Source organism: Leuresthes tenuis, unplaced genomic scaffold (genome assembly GCF_036924035.1).
Source record: "Leuresthes tenuis unplaced genomic scaffold, fLeuTen1.0.hap1 SCAF_9, whole genome shotgun sequence".
Classification (NCBI taxonomy): Eukaryota; Metazoa; Chordata; class Actinopteri; order Atheriniformes; family Atherinopsidae; genus Leuresthes; species Leuresthes tenuis.
The window spans coordinates 20,304,241-20,324,147 of record NW_027325363.1 but is presented as its reverse complement, the minus strand read 5'-3'; the positions used below and the strand labels follow the sequence as shown (position 1 = coordinate 20,324,147).

General features: G+C 40.5%; 1 protein-coding gene across 1 annotated transcript in view; it reads right to left on the bottom strand.

The window, feature by feature from the left end:
* Nucleotides 1–19,907, bottom strand: part of veph1 (ventricular zone expressed PH domain-containing 1) — a 69,452-nt gene that overhangs the window by 5,107 nt on the left and 44,438 nt on the right. Inside the window, exons 11-14 of the mRNA XM_072392723.1 lie at nt 17,430–17,569; nt 16,524–16,658; nt 9,908–10,025; nt 3,019–3,155 (exon numbers count right to left, since the gene is read on the bottom strand). Coding sequence (XP_072248824.1) covers nt 3,019–3,155; nt 9,908–10,025; nt 16,524–16,658; nt 17,430–17,569 — 530 coding nt within the window. The remainder of the gene's footprint in view (nt 1–3,018; nt 3,156–9,907; nt 10,026–16,523; nt 16,659–17,429; nt 17,570–19,907) is intronic.

Genomic DNA, 19,907 nt, shown 5'->3' with positions numbered 1-19,907 from the left:
TTCAGGAAAGCAGAGCCCATTGAGATACGATTGCAAGATACTAAAGCAAGCATATCTCATTGTTTCTGTCTGTATTTACGCCATTTCAGAGTCCGATATAACAGTTTTGGTTTTCCTAATATGTTACTGAAGACCAAGACTGAGGTGTCACTGGATTTTTAATAGATCTTTTAAAACAGAAAAATTATTTTAACGGTATTGTAATATTTGTGCTTTTTTTTTTGCATGAATTTCCCTTATTCAGGACTTATGGTCAAGCAGCTACACTTGCTGAGGAGAACAAATTCATACCATGTAAAATCACAATTATTTGTCACGATGCACATAGCTGTGTCTCTCTCATGTGGCTTTTGCTTAGATTTTCTGAAAAAAATAAATAAAAAAATCGCTAAGACACCGTAACTTATGAGCAAACATGCTGATTTGCTTTGCCGTTTAGTTTAGTGATGTTATACTTCATAAGAAACCAACATCAACGTTTTCACTATCAGATGTCGTTTAGATCAAATAAATGAAAAGCAATGGTTTCTTGGTAGATCAGAGGTCGTCATTCAGCAGATTTCAGGTATGAAAATCACACAAACGATGCTCGTTTTTATAGACTTAAAAACGGATTTTCAGGATAAAACATGAAAATCACTCAAAAAGTAAACCCACTGAAGTGCATACATGCTGTGGCACCCACCCGCTGAATTCATGCAGTTTAACTTTGTGCATACTATACAGTGTGCGAGGGAACATAAAGACCACATTCTTAATCATATCGCCATGTTTCATCTCTCTCTGAACTTAAGGACTTGGTGAACTGTAGTCCAGGCCTGCCTGTTGTTTGGCACCAGCCCTTGTCTGGTCCTAATTATGGAGAAAAAGGCTATATTCAATGGATTTTCTGATGTCTAAAGGAGAGACATTGATTAAACATCTGTATTTAAACTCAAGAGGTTAGGACACATTGCCCTGAACAATTGCCTGTGCTCTCTGTTATACTGGAGACACACTGACCCATGAGCACAATTTATATGTAGACAAATATAAATGGCATTAAGGTGTTTTTCATATATTCATAATAGGCACAATACTAAAGTTTGCATGTGGAGTGGAAGTCGTACAGCCAACTGATCTCAACCATTTCCCAGTCGAAATAAAAAGCCAATCTGAGCTAAATGTTCCTTTATATATGGGAGGGGGGGTATGCCGTGGTTATGTTATATCTCACAGTTTTTATTTTAAATCCTGTTTTCAAATCGTCATTGTGAAGTAGTTATGTTAAAGGTGATATATTGTGTCCTTTTTTACACAGGCTAACACATTTTCCTGAGGTGTTGCTAAAATGTGACTTGCTTTGGTTGAAATAACACGAAGAGACAAACTAGGACTTCACATCTCTGTTCACATCAGCCAGTTGTAGGGGGCGCAGAGAGCCACTCGACTCCACCCCAATCCTCCACACAGTGTAGAACAGGGGGGCTGATTTGACGATATGAACGACTCAAATAGTATTTTCAGACCTGAGTATTTATAATTGTGAATTTTCAGAGGGTATATTTTATTTTTCATGGTTACTTCAGGCACATATGCTTTCAAGCTCAGAGCAAGTTCAGTTTTCTTTTTTTTTAAATCATAAAATGTCCCCCTTTTCAAAGTTTCTTGAATGGCATTTTGATTTATTACATTTCTAAGATCCATTCTACGTCTGTCTGTGTGCATCTTGGGCTCAGTGGGAAGACTTGAGCACCAGAGCAAAACAGAAGCCTTACCTTTGTATAGATTTTTGAACACTTGGGCACTCAGTGCTGCTCAAATATTTAACAGTGGAGGACAAATAAAGAAAGTTTTTAGTTATTAATCCTACTCTCCAGTTGGGAAAAAGTTACACAACCTACCAACCACCTCCAGAATCTGCTGGCAGAGACACACTGAGCTAGGAGAACAAAGACACAAAACCTTCCCCATCTGTGGCTGCTGCACATATCTATCACCATCTGGACAGCAGCACAAAGACTATTGTTTGGAGTTGAAAAAATAAAAAGCAAGCTAAACTCCATTTCTCCATTTTAATGATTGCATATCCACATGTTTCTAAATGCCTCTCTGTGATGTTGTGCATTGCTTTAATATTTGGGTGGCTTGCGTGTCTATGACACCCAGATGACAGGACCCACAGGACACTCGTTCTCCTCGATTGTTGAATTAATCTTAATAACAATAGTTTTACTTGTGAGGATCGATTAAAGCATGAGTATGGACACACAATCTTATTGAGTCAATGAATGATAAGTTAATACCAGTACATAATCCAATTTGACCTCGTTTTTAGAAAACTTTTTCACACCACTGACGTCAACCCTTTTTCCAACATGCTGTTCTTGCTGAGTGTTTCTGATTAAGCAACATTTTCCTATGTGCAGCAATTCTCTGTAAAGCATCCTTTTCTGGGTTTACATTAAGCCATAAGAAAATGCTGCAGAGTTAGAAGAAAAATCGTGCTGTTTTGCACACTGACATGATTCTAGGGTGCCCTTATCCTCTCAAATGGAGACATACTGGTGATCTAGCCCTTTGATTGCGGCTTAGCGGGGTCGCTTTTACACGACCAGTCGTCTTCCATCCACAGGTGAAAACAGACACCCTACAAACATGCTGTTTGGACCTTTTACTTCACTCCCAAAGCTGGACCTTCTTCTCTCTGTTTGCTACTTGTGAACAATCATATCTGCTTTCCGTTACAGAGGGTGAGTGTGACTCATGTGTGCTGCAGAGCCCCCCCCCCCCATCGGCCCTTAGCAGAGCCAAGGTTTACTACACTTGGATTCACCACATGCCTCAGAGACACTTGAGCTATTCAAGAGGTAGGATTTCCACACTTTCATACAGAATTTCATCACAATTCAAATGACACAGAACAGGGAAATATTAATGAAAATTTCCATAATGACACACCCGGGACAGTAAAAGTGAGAGTGGCCATTTGTGAATGTTTTAAGTTGTGAGAACCCTTCATTATCACTGCGTACTTACTGATTTGCCTCTGCGGAAGAGTAGCTGATTTCCTGCCAAGGTGAAGTAGCGGGTCTTCCAGCGCTTAATGAACTTCCAACGAACCTGCTTCTCTTTCAGCTTCCCTTCAATCAGAGGCTGTCCCTCCTGGTTCACAACTAGAGGGCCACACAAACGCATAAAAACAGATGGAAAGGGAGAAAGAGGCAAAAAAAAGAAGTAAGAATATCATTGCTCTTTGACTTTACATCACCGCTGAAGGGCACATTCCTAAACTGTGAACGGTTGGCAGTAACATGAACTCAAACATTTGTTATGACTGCACAGGCTCTAGCAGAAGCTGAATGCTTATATATGCTCAGCCTCATTATCATCGACTGAAGCTCCTCACTTACAATAATAACAAAGAAAGAAAAATCACTCGCTCTTATACCCTTAAAAAAAATAATAAATCGCTTTGTAAACCATCCTTTTGACAACCAAAAAACGATCTACGATCTACCAAAAGTCAGTGAACGCATCAAATATTGTGTCTTTGTGTCCACCAACCACCAAGTCAAACATTTCTTTTGTCAACGATTAGCTATTTGGTTCTCAGATGGTGACGACCCGACAGAGCCTCGCTTTGTATCCACTGCGTCGAGTAAAGCGGCGAACGGATTATTGCTGATCAGCGTGTGTCTAAATGTGCAGCCATGCTGCACAGATGACTCACCAAGGTGCTGGGGCCGAACCAAACAAGCTGTTAAATGTCAATTCAGCCCGAAATCAGTCAGGAGAGAAGAAAGAGAGGCTTCTTGGCTGTTTTTCTCTTTCACACCTTTTCAAGTTAAACACATCTTTCACCTTTGGAAGCCAGTCAAGAGCACATTTGACTGCATTACAAAAACACTACATCAAGGCCACACAACTTTTTATGGGTAACTAATGGTGTGTAATGTTTTTTTTAAGTTGTACAGGCTAAATGATCAACAATTTAATCAAAAATAGGACATTTGCCGAAAAATAATAATGATACATTTCCGTCCAAGATATCAGTCAGTACAGCATAATGTAAATGCATCATTACACAGAGTTCCATCTTAGGTTGAATAATCAAAGATGGTTATAACTGATTTTTTTTTGTAATTGTTAATTCAAGTCAAAACTCCCGTTTGACTGTGAGGAGATTCAGGAAGAGTTTACAGACTCATCACAAAATTGTGTCAGAAGTTTGCAAATTAACATCGAAACAGACCTTTGAAAGTAAGTCCTGTGAACTTGTCCAAGTAGAACCAGAACTTTCAGCATTTTCTTATTACTTTAACCAGAGTAAGTTAATTTTGGGAGTAAGCAATAATCATATCAAGCTTTGTGGAGAACGTTGAGCTTTCTCTCATTATGTGGGCATGGAGTTTTCCCTGCATCTTGCAACACACACACAGCTGATTTACAACACATGCTGAGTCAGAGTTACAAGGTTTGCAAATCACAACTGACTTTTGGGCTTGTCTTTTGCTTTTAAGAACATCATTGCTTGTTTAGGGCTTGTTTTCATAGGCCAAGTGGCTTGTTTCTATTGCAAGATCTGGCAACACTGGCTCCATTGGAGTTCTGGAGAAGAGTTTTTACCCACAACTGGAAGGCTGCAGATGAAAAAAAACAAAAAAAAACAGACAACAACAAAAAACATTTACTCACTGTTAGGCAGAACGAGAAAGGCGAGAAGGCGAATGCTCCGTATTTTACGGGATATGGATATAACACAGTATTTCACAGTATCTGCTCGGCTTGACTTCTGCCCTCTTCAGCACCTGGAACCAGCCATACTCACCAGGTCAATATGCCAAGTCAACTTTTGGTATAAGCCTTGCCGAATGGCTGCTTGTTTTCAGTATCTTACTTCTTCACTTCCACAATCTGAGTGTCGCCTCTTTCAAAGTCTTCACTTTAAAGATGACACGTTTCCACAATCTGCAATACAACAGGCCTGTCTGGTTTTACCATGAAAAAAAGAGCTATTTTTTCAACTTTTCCTATCAAGCAGCTCTTTGCCCACCAGTTCCCCAAAACAAGTTTGCTATTGTTTGCATTTTGAGCTTCGTCACTGCTTCCTACGCTGAAAAGAAAAAAAAGGAAACACCCATCTGGAGTTCGGTGTCCTCTACCCTTTCCTAGTCATTTTCTCATCTCGACTCCAGATCCTTTTGCCTCTGCTCTCCCAGCAACCTTTTAGCAAAACCCACGCTCCCGTCGGCTCAATTTGAGCCCGGTGCTGCAGCTACCGGCCTTTAACTGATGCCAACTTTCTTGCCATCAATTACCTAATTACACAACCTACCCTTCTTTTTATCTGCTGTTGAGTTCACCATCTTTGTGCAAAGTTGCTGACTGGATAAAAAGGATGCCCTCCAACCCTGCAAGTGAAAGCCCACAACAACCCCCAGAAACATAAAACAGAATACATGTTTAGTCCATGTACCTTATTCCAGTGCCCACGCATTCATGTCTAAACACGCACGATACCGGTCATTAGCACACACTTCAAAGACATTCCAGTGGTCAAAGTTAACAATATATTATATAGTACGGTGGAGCTGCTGTAACAACTGGCTCCACTTTGACCTTCCCATTTAAAACCCTTCACCAGCAGCTCCTCGCGTGTGACCACAGAATCATTCAGGCTAACTCAGTTTTTTTGCTTAATCTTAGGATGGCGTTATAAAGAGTTACAAAAATAACGTGCTTGAGCTTGTAACACAAACAGCGTGCATACGTGATATGTGTGGCATTTGTGATTAATCTGACTCCAAGTCATTAGACACGTCTCATGAGTCATCGCTGTCATTTACTGTAACTTATTTACTGTAACTGTAACCTCTTATTCTGATTGTAGCTGGACAACTTTCAGGTGGATACGTAAGCTCCCAGAGGAGGGGTTTGATCGTCTTTTTCTTGGCCCTCACAACATACTGTGCCCCTGAATTTAATGCACCGTCACATGTATATGAGACATTTTACTTTGGAAGCAGCTGCTGTCCAGTTTGATGATCACTTCAGTATCATAATGATGTAAGGTATGCAGTACTTTGTCTAAACTGGAAACAACCTCTCTGTTAAACCTCTCCATTTGCATAGAAGTTATTTTGCCATTTTGTTGTCATTGGAGTTCTTTTTCAACAGAATTCAAACGGTTCAAATGGTTGAATGGTTCAAAACAGGATTCAACCTGCAGAAAACAATAAGTGCTTTTTCAGTAAATATTATTTATTTCTGTAGGTTATGATGGTTGTGACTTAAAAGGTTATATAATATCATAATAGTACCAAAGGCGAGGATATCCACTAAATAAGCAGCATAATAAAGATCAGAAAAAGAGAGAGGCTGTTACACACACTTTATTTCAGTAGTCTGAGGTGTGACTGTCAGACACTGGGTGGTGAAAATGAAAAAAGGGGCAACTTGTGTAACACAAAGGTAAAAAACACATTAACACAAACACTTAACACATTATTAGGTGAAGAAGTATATGTTGACCGATTTGATTAACACTTAACTTAAGTGTTTTACTCAAAAAGTGGTCCTGCATCAATAATAACTCACTAACGTGCGTGTGTGCTAACTGGAATCTAAACAGCACACACACAAGTCAGCATTCGATGACAGTGTTCTTTTGCCCGACTTGCTGAGTAACATTATTATTATTATTATTACGCTGCTGAGTTAACTGAGGTCTCAGATGAATAGTGAGGTAATGTGGTTTTACCAAAGAGTGATTACCCATAAATACACTGTGCTTCATAAAAGAGGTTTCTGTCCTCGTTTAAAAGTATGCTCGTGTTTTAACAACACTTTGCAGAGGCAACATGCAGTCTGAGGAACACAGTGTTTGGTACAGAGCAGTCCAAGTGGAGGTCTGACCTTACACCCAACGGCACGCAGAGCGAAGGACCGGGCTCATCCAAGTCCAAAATGACACACGCTTTACCAAACACACACATCAGCACGCACACAGACACACAATCTCAATGATGAGGAGAAAGCAAAGCATCTAATTAAACCAACGAGGATCATTCATCAGACTCAATGAATCATCTCATCTGTAGAAGACTGATTATTACAAAGAATCAGCTCCTTGTGTTTTGTTACTCCCTGTCGTCATTAGCACAGGTACGCTAGCAGGTGAATCCGAACCATATTTCTTTTTATCTAAGATGCCGTCAAATGGATTTCTGGATGTTGCTCTTCGTGTATTCAAGCAGAGGGACAGTGGCAGTGATGTCCTCCACTCTACCTGGTTTTCAGATTACAAAGATCACTTACCTAAACTTTAACATTCCACGCGGTTCATTTCTACACCTTAACAGAAACAGTGAGATTGAAAACATGATTTTGCTCAACACAGCTAAATTCAAGTGTATCAGAAAATGTACGGACAATAATTACAGGATCTAGTAGCCTCGGAGGCTCGTACAGATGTGCGATGTTGTTTGGCAGCAGAGAGAAACACACAAGTAAAAGATGGAAGGATAGAAAAACAAATGAAAACAACATGACAGCAGATTTGAGTGGAAATCTCACTTAAAGATCTTTAAACTGTGCATGAAAGATGGACGAGGTGGACACGACGCCACCCATCGGTTTGCGGATGGCTATTTTGAAACCTTACGACATTTTGTTTTTACACCTGGTTGTGACCACGATCATCTCTGCTGCAACGTACAAACAAATACCAAATGAACACGCCGAAAAGGTTAAAAACTTCATTTTCACTGGAGGCAGTTTTTAACGGCATCTCATCTGATGGCCTCTTGCCTACAACAAACAGCTACATGTCCGAGGTTTTTGGTTACTGGAAAATACCTGCTGGCTTCTTATTAGCTGCCATCAGACATTTACAGTGCCTGTAAACGGCATGGTCATATACGAGATCAAAGTTTCTGAGCTACTCATTAGTGACACTTTGTTCTCCTTTCCTCTCCCTCCATAATTCTAGCTCAACATCTGTCACAAACCGCGTTCTTCTTACTCCTCTAGTACTCCTCAAGTAACAACTGCTTCAACTTGGACTGACAAAGAGCTACTCATAGATTTAAAACCCAGCATTTGCTCTGCTGTATGTTCTCCTGAGGCCACACTCGCAGATTTACAGACGCAGTTATTTTTACTACACCATCACTCACCGAAATGCACTTTGTGTTTTCTGCCTTTAAAGTGGAGAAACAAGAGAAAAAGGGCAGGAAATAGAGGAAGAATGCTTTACATGGTGAGGAGCCATAGTGTCTGTGTGATGGGTGAATGTGTAGAGTCGGTGGATAAAACATTCACAAACACACCAACTGAAAGGCCCAGAGAATGAATTTAATACCAGTTTTATGCTAAATCCTATTTTTCACAAGCTCAAATGTAGTCAGCATAATATCAAACAAAATACTACACTTCAATACTGCTTTTGAAGCAATGACTGTATAGTCGAGGCCTTTACTGCTGTTTGTTTGGTCTTAAGCACATCAAATGCATTTGATCAGGCAATTGACTTTTTCCTTTACAGATTATTCTACTTTTTCTTTTGCAAGAAGTTTCATTGTTAATCTGTGAAGTGCTGTTCAATCCACTTTGCAGCATTCGGCTGAAATTATGCTTTATATCTAAACACTTTAGAGTTCATGCAGCTGCTTCTGTTTTCTGTCACATCATCAATAAACACTCGTGACCCAGTGCAGCTGAAGGCCACGCATATCCATGACGTCACACCGGCCCCATATGTTTTACAGATGATATGGTGCGCTTTAGTTAACTTTTTGTCTTTTTAGTTTCATCTGTCAAAAGCGTGCTCTTCCAGAACTTTTTTAAAAATTGTCTTTGGCAAAGTCTTTGTGTCTTTATGAGTCTTATTTGTGCGCATGAAGTGTTATCTTTATGGGTGACTTTAATGATTATATGTCTGCCTCCTGGAGATGTTCTTTGTGTGGCTGGATGCTGCGAAGGGGCTCTTATTTTTAACTGTACAAGATCCTAAGATCACACACCTCTGAAGTCTTTGATGGACATCCAGATCTTTTTCAAGTCGCTGAGCTCGCCAGTCGTGTGCTTTTTTTCTGTAGCAAACTTCTGATTTGCCCATTGTTTCCACTATCTCTCTGACGGATTTGCACTGTTTTTGCAGTCTAAGGCTGTTTTGTGTCATTTGCATTTAGATCTCCTTTGATTGCATGTTGCGGGTTGAGATCGACAGCTTCCAACTGAAAGGATCGCATTTTAACTTGCTTAATTGATGAAACATGAATGACAGAATATTCCACAAATGTCTATGAAACAGCTTTTGGCCTCACTATCCAATCAGAAATACAGAAACACGTTTCCACCTGACAGTGATCGTATCATCGAATGAAGCTGAGAGTCTGTACATTACCAAATTGAAAGCGATTCAATTTCTGACTTCATCGGACAAAGTGCTTGTTGAGGGGATTCACGGGGCCACAGTAAAGTAATCACGACTGAGTAATGATGGCAGAAGCTGACTGCTTTCAGTGACCCTTCGCAACAATAAAATCAGGCTGGCAGCTGCTCTTTGCTCAGGTTTCCATCACAGTTCTGGGAAAAGATTGTTATCCTTGAAGGAATTTTGAGTGAAAACATCTCCCATCCCCAAGAAAGACAACTATTCCCACCAGAGCCGGTGAAATGACAAGAGATGAGAACGCAGTCTTCTAAAATCCTGCTTTACTTGTTCGCTGCTCTATCAAAAAGAACAAGGTGGAATGCAGTGGGTGAGGAAAACCGGGCAGTTTGATGCTTGCTGTTCTGTAAGAGCACAAATGCAGACCGAGTTCACTTAAAGGAAGATGGGGTCAATTTCTAATTAATAACTCCTGATTTGTTGATTCTTTATATGCTTCCTGGCTGCCTGTGTGTGTGCATTTGTGTTCACCTGTTGCCTTTTCAGGGTTGTTACACATGAAGCAGAGCCAACGTCCCTCCTCTTCACTGTAGCCAAACAGGTCAAAGAAACGCACCTCCTCCAGCTGGATCTGAAGGTTATCCAGGTCCTGAGGACAAAGGCAAGAAAAACAGACACAGATGGATGAATTACCTACGCTCACAGATATCTAATGGGAATAAGGTCTGGACTCTGCAGGAGCCAATCCATGAGCGAAAATGACATCCGATAACTCTAGGAGAGTTTTGTGTGATGATGCAGCTTCTCTGTGATGGTGCAGATCTGCGCCCACAGGTCAAATGAATTGAATTTGTCATTTTTTCCCTTGAGTTGATAACTGCGCTGTCACTTTAGTGCACTTAAACCTGACTGTTACTGACACAAGCTCAAACTTGTGGAAAGGGGATATTTACAGCTGGTTTGTTTCACACAAACACTGTGAGTAATATGAATTGTTATGGCAACATGAAATGTTGTCAGAACACAGGGAAAGACTATTATGGCCAATGCGCTCTGCACCTTGTACAGTATCCAATCACCTATAAACTACACACATCTCACATCGACCACAGACCCCTCCGATACTTTGACAGGCACGTCTAAGTGAACGGGGAGAACAGTAACAGAAAAGTGACCAACATGTGAATGACTGAATATCACTTCAATAGACTGATGAGTCCTGTATCTTGTGTGAAATGGGCTGAGGAGACCTCTGATAAGAATCATTCAAGATTTTCTACAGAAGACATTTCTTCCCTCCAGGTTCAATTCCCAGGATGGTCTCCCCGTGTATGTGTGGGTTCTCTCCAGGTACTCCGGCTTCCTCCCACCGTCCAAAAACATGAGATGGACCGGCGACCTGTCCCGGGTGTACCCTGCCCCCCCCCCCCCGCGCGACCCGACTGACGGATTAAGCGGGTATAGAAAATGGATGGATGGATATTTTAACTGTATAAAACTTCTCGGATAAAAAAACAAAAGACAAAAATCCATCTTCACGCTATGTTGGGATTTTATACAAACGATGCAGCAGCACATTGGCAGACACACAGCTTTTTCTTCTTTATGTTTACAGAAAGCGAAGCAGGAAGAATTTTTCTTTTCTTTTAAAATGAGTACATACAAATACACACACAGGTAATTAACCCCCAACTCTGCTTGAAAGCTGGATGTGATCCCGTGGACTGCTGCATTCTCATATGTGCATCTGTATGTGGTTGTGACAGAAAAGTGAGCAATGAAGGCCTAAGGACTCCTGCATGTGCTTACAGTCTCTTTACATAAACAAAAATACACCTTGTTGACTCTTAAGCCTTGGAGATAATACATATTTATGCTGGTTTGGGGAAAATTAAAGAGATGATAGATTACTGTACTTATGAGCCATTGAAGAGAGAAACCTCGCTTCACCATTGTTCACTACAGTCATGGGAAACATCAAGATGCAGCTGGATTGTATGTCTATAAGAAAAATAAGAATAGCTGAGCTACTAGCATGTTTGATATTTTGACAAACATCTTCTTTCAGTCCTAGATGTTCATGAGAGGGATTGTTACTGTGAAAGCTGTTTTTTTATGTGTGTAGTCCTACTTGGACCACTGAAACTCATCCTTAAACTCTCATTTTACCAAACATACACCACAAAGTCTAGGTCATTAACGTGAGCATACATCAGAGCTCGCTGTGAGTTGTTACAGCCTAAATAACCAAGGTGAAAGGGGTTTGCCTGCGGATACAGATAAACCAGGACCATGTGTGTCTTAGGGAGACGGGCCATCCTTGAGTATACATAAACATTAATATTCTCATATGGTGCAGGGGACTGAGTGGTCTTCTGTGGACATGTTGCAAAACAGAAATCCTGAAAGTCCACAGAGGGTGAAAGGGTGAAAAACAACAGGTGAGAGAGGAGATTAAGGCCAGCAGCCCAGAGAAAGAATATACAAATGTAGAAAAGGAAAACACCCGCAGATGTTTATCATCTGTTTGTCATCTGTTTGTCATAAAGTCCTCGAGCACACAGATCACAGTCAACACAGAGGGGATAAGTCTGGCTATATAGATATGTGATATATCTACACCCCTACTGGTTTTACACCCCTAATCAGCAGATTAGGGGTGTAAAACCAGTAGGCACTTATATCTGACACTGACTCTAATCAGTGCTACTCTAATTATAGGAAACAAAGGGGGTCAGGACTTATTTGCATCTACTGTCACTGCTTCATTCCCGAAAACACATCCACTTTCATAATTTCCATTTCTATCATTTTGTCACTTCCGCCCCTCTTACTCAGGGGCCAAAAAATTCAGTGATTCACTAGTAAAATTTCTCAGCAAAATGAACACGATTGGTCATTTGAAGCCATTTGTACTCACGGCATTCATCTTTTTCTAATTAGGACTAAGTAGTGCAACATCCTTGATGGTTTCTCATTGAATCACTTGGTACTTTACAGTAATGGACTGATAAAAAAATGCTTTAACATGGTTCACCAAGTACTAAATACAGCACCAACAAGCAAATAAAAGACAAAAGAAGCCTCAGAGACAGCCTGTGAGTCAGGAGTTGAGCAACCGTGCGTAAGAGTGTAGACAGATGCCACATATGGAGAAAAACACATTGAAGAATGAGTCACTTCATTATGACGAATGAGTAAAAAGGCACTAGTTTGCTTCTGGATCCCGTTACAAGAAAAGCTCCAAGTGTCTAAGCAAATGTTTGCCACTACATCACATGTGATTTGCAGAGAGAACAATATCACCATGTCGTCCAAATAAGTATGCAGTGTTGCAGCGTGACAAATGTGCAGTCTGATGTGGACAAACACATCCCACATCTGATTAATCTGGACCAGAACGAATAAGGAGATGACGAAATGAGGGCTGAATTTTGGGAGTCTGAATAAAATGCGTCTGTCCTGACTTAACCTGCAGTCCCCTTTCAATACGTCTCTCTCCCTCCATCCTCTCTGTATCACTGGCTTTAGATTAGAATCATAATTTAATCAAGATGCAAGATCGTAACTGCATGTGACTAATTTCAAGTGCAGGAAGGCTGCAGCAATGATCAGACGTACGGATTCTGCCAAAAACAGCATATCCTGTCAAATCTGTATTTGTATGTAACATCTATCTCCTTTTAAAATACTCTTTTTTGTTGTTTTCTTGTAAACACAAACTGTGGACAACAAACTTACATTCAAGTTTTGAAATTGCAGACTTTATCATTTATAAAGATGAACAGAAAACAGGAGGCAGGAAGAGAAGGGAAGAAGGTGAGTGGATGGAGGAGGGGTGTGGAGGGAAGACAGAATACAGCTATAAACCAAAAACAGAAAAAAAAGGCTTTGTTTCTTTCCTCCGTGGACATCGATCGTTAGGCCTGTCTTGGGCATAAATGTCCAAGCACAGCGGGGGGTCCTTACATTAAAAGTCTCTTTAACTGGGCACAGGCAGTGGTAACAATTCCCCCTTTTTCTCTCTTCATCCCAAAACATCTTTATCTAATCAGCCTGAGCTCTGTCTCCATCTCTTTGTAACTCACTTTCCTCCCATTTCTCCCACCCACCAGTTGTATCAACAAGTACTCATCCAGGCAAACAGGAGAAAACAAGGTGAAACAATACTTGTAAAGTATCTCCCTTTGCCGTCTGTCAGCTATCTGTTCCGTCTTTTCCTCTTCCTCTCATCTCTTGCCTGTGAAAATTACTCTTCCTCTTCTCTATAAATGTCTCACAGCTGATATTTGTCTTATACTTTAGTGGGAAACTTTCCTGGTTCTTTAATTCTCGTTTCTTGATAACATCCTCTTTCTTGCTCTGACTTTACGCCATCATCTTCCCATGCTTAACCCATCCTTAGCGTCTCGTTCTTTAATAATTCGGCCGCCGTACCGCGTGCTTCTCTTGAAGTGACTTGGATTTACTGACATGTAAACAGTGATGTCGGTGATGATTTTTTCCTTCCTTAAAACCTGTTTCTTTAATTCAAACCCGGTTATTTTTCTTATTATTTTATCTTTATCAATCCATTCCTCCTTTTAAATCCATCACAAACTTAGATGCTTGTTGCTCTTACCTCCCTCATCACCCTCATTTTCTCTCACACCAGCTTTCTGTTTTCTCTGTGTCATAAAACTACTAAAGTGAGTTGTCAGAAGCCAAACACAAGCCCCTCTTAAATCACGGAAGCATCGTAAAGCTCTATAGTTTCTCTTTAAATCTCCCTGCCGGTACAGATGTAATTGGTAACCTCTTCTGTCCCGTACATGTCAACTACATGTGTTTCTGATTGGTTCACACAGGCGGGAGTGAAGCCGTGGGTCTGATTGGAGAGAGGAAAGAGGAAATGTAGTACATCTGGATGGAGAAAAAGGTTGTGACCTTCCTCCTCCCTCTCTCCTGTTAAATCTCATCTTCATTTTACTGCGTACTCTTTATTTATTTATTTTTTTGGCGCCCATTGAAAAGGGAGACTATACTCAACTCATTTAATAATGCTCAAATTTGCAAGATTCTAGTGATTTCTTTGGAGGTCAATTAAAGAAGCCTTAAAACACAACTTAAAATTCTGCCTGTGCATTGGTGCTGCACCTTCTTTCGCCTTCTGTCTAAAGCGATTATCTTTAGCTGCCGTTTCTTTGAGGCTCGCCTCCAAAAAAAAGGCTCACTCTGCTCCGATTGGTCACATAATTGGTCAGAAATTACAAACTAAAAGGCAGCTTTTTATTCTTTGTTCGAGGTGTGCCAAACTAGTTACTATACAAGCATAAAGTAAATGCATTTCACGGTGATGTAGGCAGCCAACGGAGGGAAAACTCTGACGCAAAATGAGCTTGTTTCAGGCATCTGAGTTGCAGTGTTTTCGGGTGAGAGTCTACGAGATAATTGGTTTCAGTTGTATACTTTGCTATCATGGAATCATCACATTTGTCCCCAGCAGCGATGATCTGTGGAACAGGAGAAGAAGGGGGTTGGTAGGATTAAAGTGGGTTAGTCATTTACGTTCTGATGTGGTCAGAATATGTTAAATATGTTACACAACCAGACTGCTGTGTAAACTTATTTTCTGTCACTTATGGTGACACTGAGGGAATAAGGTAAGTGACTCAGTGAGGGAGAGAGGTTGGTGGTAACTTGCTGTGAGACTGATGCTTTTCTTTGGGTTTATTCATTTATTTATTCATCTGTTTACATACTTATTTTTTATTTCCCTAAACTAAACTTTGCAGTCATTGAACTCCACGGGGAGGCTATTTTTCAGTGAGCTTTTTCTGATTAAATGCCACTTTTCTTTTTTTTACAGCTACTCTACACCTACAGACATTCTTCTGTAACATTCCCTTTTTTTTTTTTTTTTAAATGTACTTTTTAAAAGAACATCTGCCACTTGCATGAGGTTACAGCAGGACAGTTGTGGTATTTGGGTGGGTGTCATATGGAGAAGACGATTGACACATCTGCAGTGTTTGCATTTCTGTGTAAAGCTTAGATGAAAAAAAAAGAAACATTTCAGAGGTACTTCCAAAATGCCTTTTATCCCTGGAAAGAGACAGCTGTGTCTTTTTATTTCCAGATTACATGTTTAAAGTATAAATGGTCCACCTCAAGCTCGATAAAATTAGTAGGAAAGGTACTTTGGAGATAATAATCTCAGGATAATTGGGCATTTCACTGGATAGTGATAAAGTAAATGTGTCTACAATATGTACAAGATGTACGTATGTGTTGCAGTAATGAGTATGTAGGTATGTACTTGTATTACTCATGCTGCGTGTAGCTTCCTTTTGAAGCTAAAAGGTCCCTGTAATGAAAACAATTACATTTAAGGGTCAAGATTTGGTTAAGGTTAAGATAAATTATTTCAAAGCAAGCATTAGTGACGGCTGGGTTTAGTCTGGATCACCAAAATATTAATGTGCATCGACGTTATGATCGCAGAAGTGACGGAAACGTGATGAATACATGTTTGAAGAACAGACTGAAACAACAGACCTTTTCATGAACTGCATAAACAGCAGCCTCGCTGTCCTTGAAGAATGAACCTACACACGTATCTTTCTGTAAATGTGGCTTACTGGGAGTTAATGAGTGTGTCTGTAAGTTCAAGCTCCATATGGTAACCATAGCAGGTTGCTGCTACAGCGCTCGTTTAAAGTGTGACAAAGGACAGATGTAGTTTCGCTGTGGGGTGGATTATTTCCGAATGACCTCTCAGCTTGTCACATTATGAAGGGCCGGCACGAGGAGCACCTTCCACACAAACACATTTAAACACACAAATGCTGTTTGTGTCATTCAAGCTGGGTTTCTCTCTGTGACTCAGTCTCACGCACGCACACACACACACACACACACACACACACACATAAAAGACATGATAAATAGGAGCCTGGGTGAGCAGAGGCCTTGTATAAAGAAACATCCACTAAGTGCAGTTCATATATAAACACAGTGGATGATGACACACCCCTTTCTTAGTGTTTTTTTTTTCTTCTTTCATATAGCCAATGACTTCATTCTCCCTGCTGGAGACAGATAGCTTTTTCAAGGAAGCAGCATGAGCACACACACACACGTACGCATACACACTGTGATCAAGTACCTTCTTGTGTGGGGTGGTGTGCTGCGCCATGGCCATAGAAAAGCTGTGAGATCCTTTAAGCTGCGTCCTCTGCCAAAGAGAAGCCAGTCTTTGGACACAGTCTTCTTTGGTGCACAGAGGAACACTGGATTTACTCTGTTCAAAAGGGAGACAGAACAAAATAAGCAGGAAATGAAACCGAGTCTGGACAGAGATAAGGTTGGCGATAGAGGCAGAGGAAATATGTGGGCAAGAGGGAGGAAAAAAACATCTGCCCAAATAGATATAGATGGGTGACAAATGCGAGGAAAAATGCAAACCCACATGCCCAGCAGTGATCAAATCAATGAAAAGTGGCTGAGTGACGTATTGTGCGGTAACAGATTTAAATCCTGACGGGAGTGGTATCTTCCAAGATGACAATTCCTAGGGCACCAAGTTGTTTTAAATAATGTACATAGAAAGCTCCACCCTCAGTGAGTGTGGGCCTGTTCTACAAAGCACGCTCAACATATCCAGGGAATCTTAAGGTGGTCTGGGGCCTGTACTATGAAGTAGGATTAGTGGCATAGCAAGGTAGCTGGTTCATTTCTTACCAGGCTACAGCTGCATGGCCACTTGTGCTTGAAACCTAACCTGCTTCATGTTTGTTTAACTTTTACTCTGAGGCATCATTATAAGGGACATGTCATCAGAAGAGGCTGCTTAACAGAGCATTGATAACAACCTGGATGGTCCCTTTCTTATTTAGTTCAGAGGAAGACATAATTAATGAAAGCGGCATCAAAATACATCCAAAGACATAACTGAAAGCTATTGCTATGCTCAAAACCTTTGTTGTATAACATGCTAAAAAAAATGTTGCTCTATTACGTTTTGTTCAAACAGAAGGTGTTTAATGCTGTGCAGCTGGATGTGTGGGTTCACCTGTAGATGCAGCAGCATGATGTGAATCCAAAGGTGAGGTTGTCGGCTTGTCAGGTTGAAACACGACTTGGCGTACAGGCAGTAGTGGCCCTTCAGAGGGCAGGAGAACGAAAGCTTGGCCACGCAGCCTCGATTAGAGTCTGTTATACAAAGACACACAAAGGACGGCCAATGATAAAATGGTGAACAAAAAAAAAAGCACTTCACTTTCTCTCTGTGTTTTTGTGTCACTTAAACAGGTCGACTAGTGCTGTCTTGGTAATTCATAGCATACAAGCACACAGCATAACACAATCATCAGAAAATATCTTCTCTTCCCACCTAAGTCACCCCCAAACCTCTTAAAAAGGGGCAAACATGTCTGTACCCCATCATCTGTAAAATCAGAATAATGATCAAATCAAATACAGTGGGACTTTTGGTAGGTCTTTTATCTGTATTATGAGCATGTAAATGTTCATTTTAGCAATCAGACTCTCTGAATGATCAATGTAAACACCATCTAGCTGACATCAGGTGGACTCGTGAGTTTCTGTTCTCGTATTCCTGCCATTTTCTGTCCGTAGTTAAAAGTCTAGAAGGCACAGTGTTACACTAATGTAATCCGGTTACCAAAGGCCAACGCAAAGGATCGGATGAGGAAACTAGTCAGTCCCACCCAACAAGCAAACAAAAAGCTGCCAGATCAAGATAAAATTGAAATAGCTCCCAGCAGCAACGAGCGCGTCTGTTGCTGTAGCATCAACAAGAAGCATGTGGACGCTGAGTCTTTTACGTCTCATTGTGCTCGTGCATGTGTGACGCTGTATTAAGCATTCAAGCTCGCTCGTCTGTGTGATCCTCGTCCTGTGAGATAGATGGTCGTCAGCTCATGAGAAGGTCAGCCAGCAGCCTGATGACATCATCCAGCTGAGACCAGCTGTGACATCATGTGCTGTAAGCCCTGGGGTTGATCCTCATTAAGAGACTTATTGCCGGGAGGGCAAAGCTACGGCATTAGGAGTGGCGCGTGTGCTTGTGTTTCACAACTATTTTGTATATTTACATTTATTTGCAGATTCAATCACTTAATCATTGGCCAAAGGAGGAGAATGTCATTTTTGCCTCAACGGTCTCATGTTGTTAGTGTGCTGCTCGACTCCTGGCTGCTGTCAGATAAAATTACCTAAAGCCCGAAGGTTAAGCATTATCATCATTCAGCTGAGCACATATATATATATATATATATATATATATATATATATATATATATATATATATATTTGTGTGTGTGTTGGAGAAAATGAATTGGATTAGTGTGAGGCGTAAGCAGTTCCTCATTTCACTTTTTGTCAATTTTTTTCACATGAACTCCTTGAACCCATGTCTCTAGTGTACGTGCAGTGCTGGCACTATAGCATGCATGCTCACCAGACTGCTTCCATATATTCATGTGCTTCTTGAATGCATGCATGCATTCATCTGTTTCAACTTAGTGTCACAGATTTTGCTCATGTCACTCATTTCTTTCTGGATGCCTGTTTTTCCACATGTCATTTCAGATCCATCCACCCCCAGCTGACCTTTATCCCCTCTCTTCTCACAGCCTGTATCTATACCCCAGGTTTATTAAGTAGCCATTGATCTGGACAAATGCATTGAAGTACAATCCCTCACATCACTTTTAGAAAATCACTGCATTTAAGGCCTCACAGGACTTTTTTTTTTTACGTGCCTCAATGCAAATGGTAGCAATTTCACCTGATTGTTTGCTTGGTTCAATGTCTGGAAAAATAAATTATTGTACGTAAAGCAAATGGGCAGGACACATAATTTGCAGAAAACCTTTAAAATGAAAATTTATAATGAAATTCTATTGATAATTTGAACACATACACGCTGTTTATGAGTTCTTTTCATAAACAGGTGGCAAGAACAAGAAGATTGCTTGGCTTTGGTCTCTGCAAAAGGAGATGTTGGTTAATAATAAAGAGGTCACGGTTTTCCGTAGAGAATTTGAGTTCCAAAAGATCCGATGACAGTCCTCCTGAAAGGGGGAGAGAACGTGGAAAAAACCCCAACAAAAAACCATCAGCCCTGACAGTTGGTATAAGGTGCGGCAAGTATTACAGTAAAGTTATTGTATAAAGTGAGTTGGGCCCACAGAGACTGATTTAGAATGAAATTTGAAAAGGCTTTGAAAGCCTCCTTTGCTTGTCTTCAGTCAACAGAGATGTGCTAACACTGAGCTCTCACATTTCACATCACAAATCTGTCAGCTCATGCATTGTGATGCCACTTTTTCTTCTATAACACACGGGCAGCTGAAATCTTTGTCAGAACATCATTATAAATGTGTATCAGGCAGATATGAAAATATAATAGCCAGACTTTAAAAATACCATTTAAGACACTGAATCTAATTTGAGATTTTACAGAAACATGATGTCCTGTTTGATGCCCACAGTTGACATTGTATGATTTCATTTTCTGTAATAT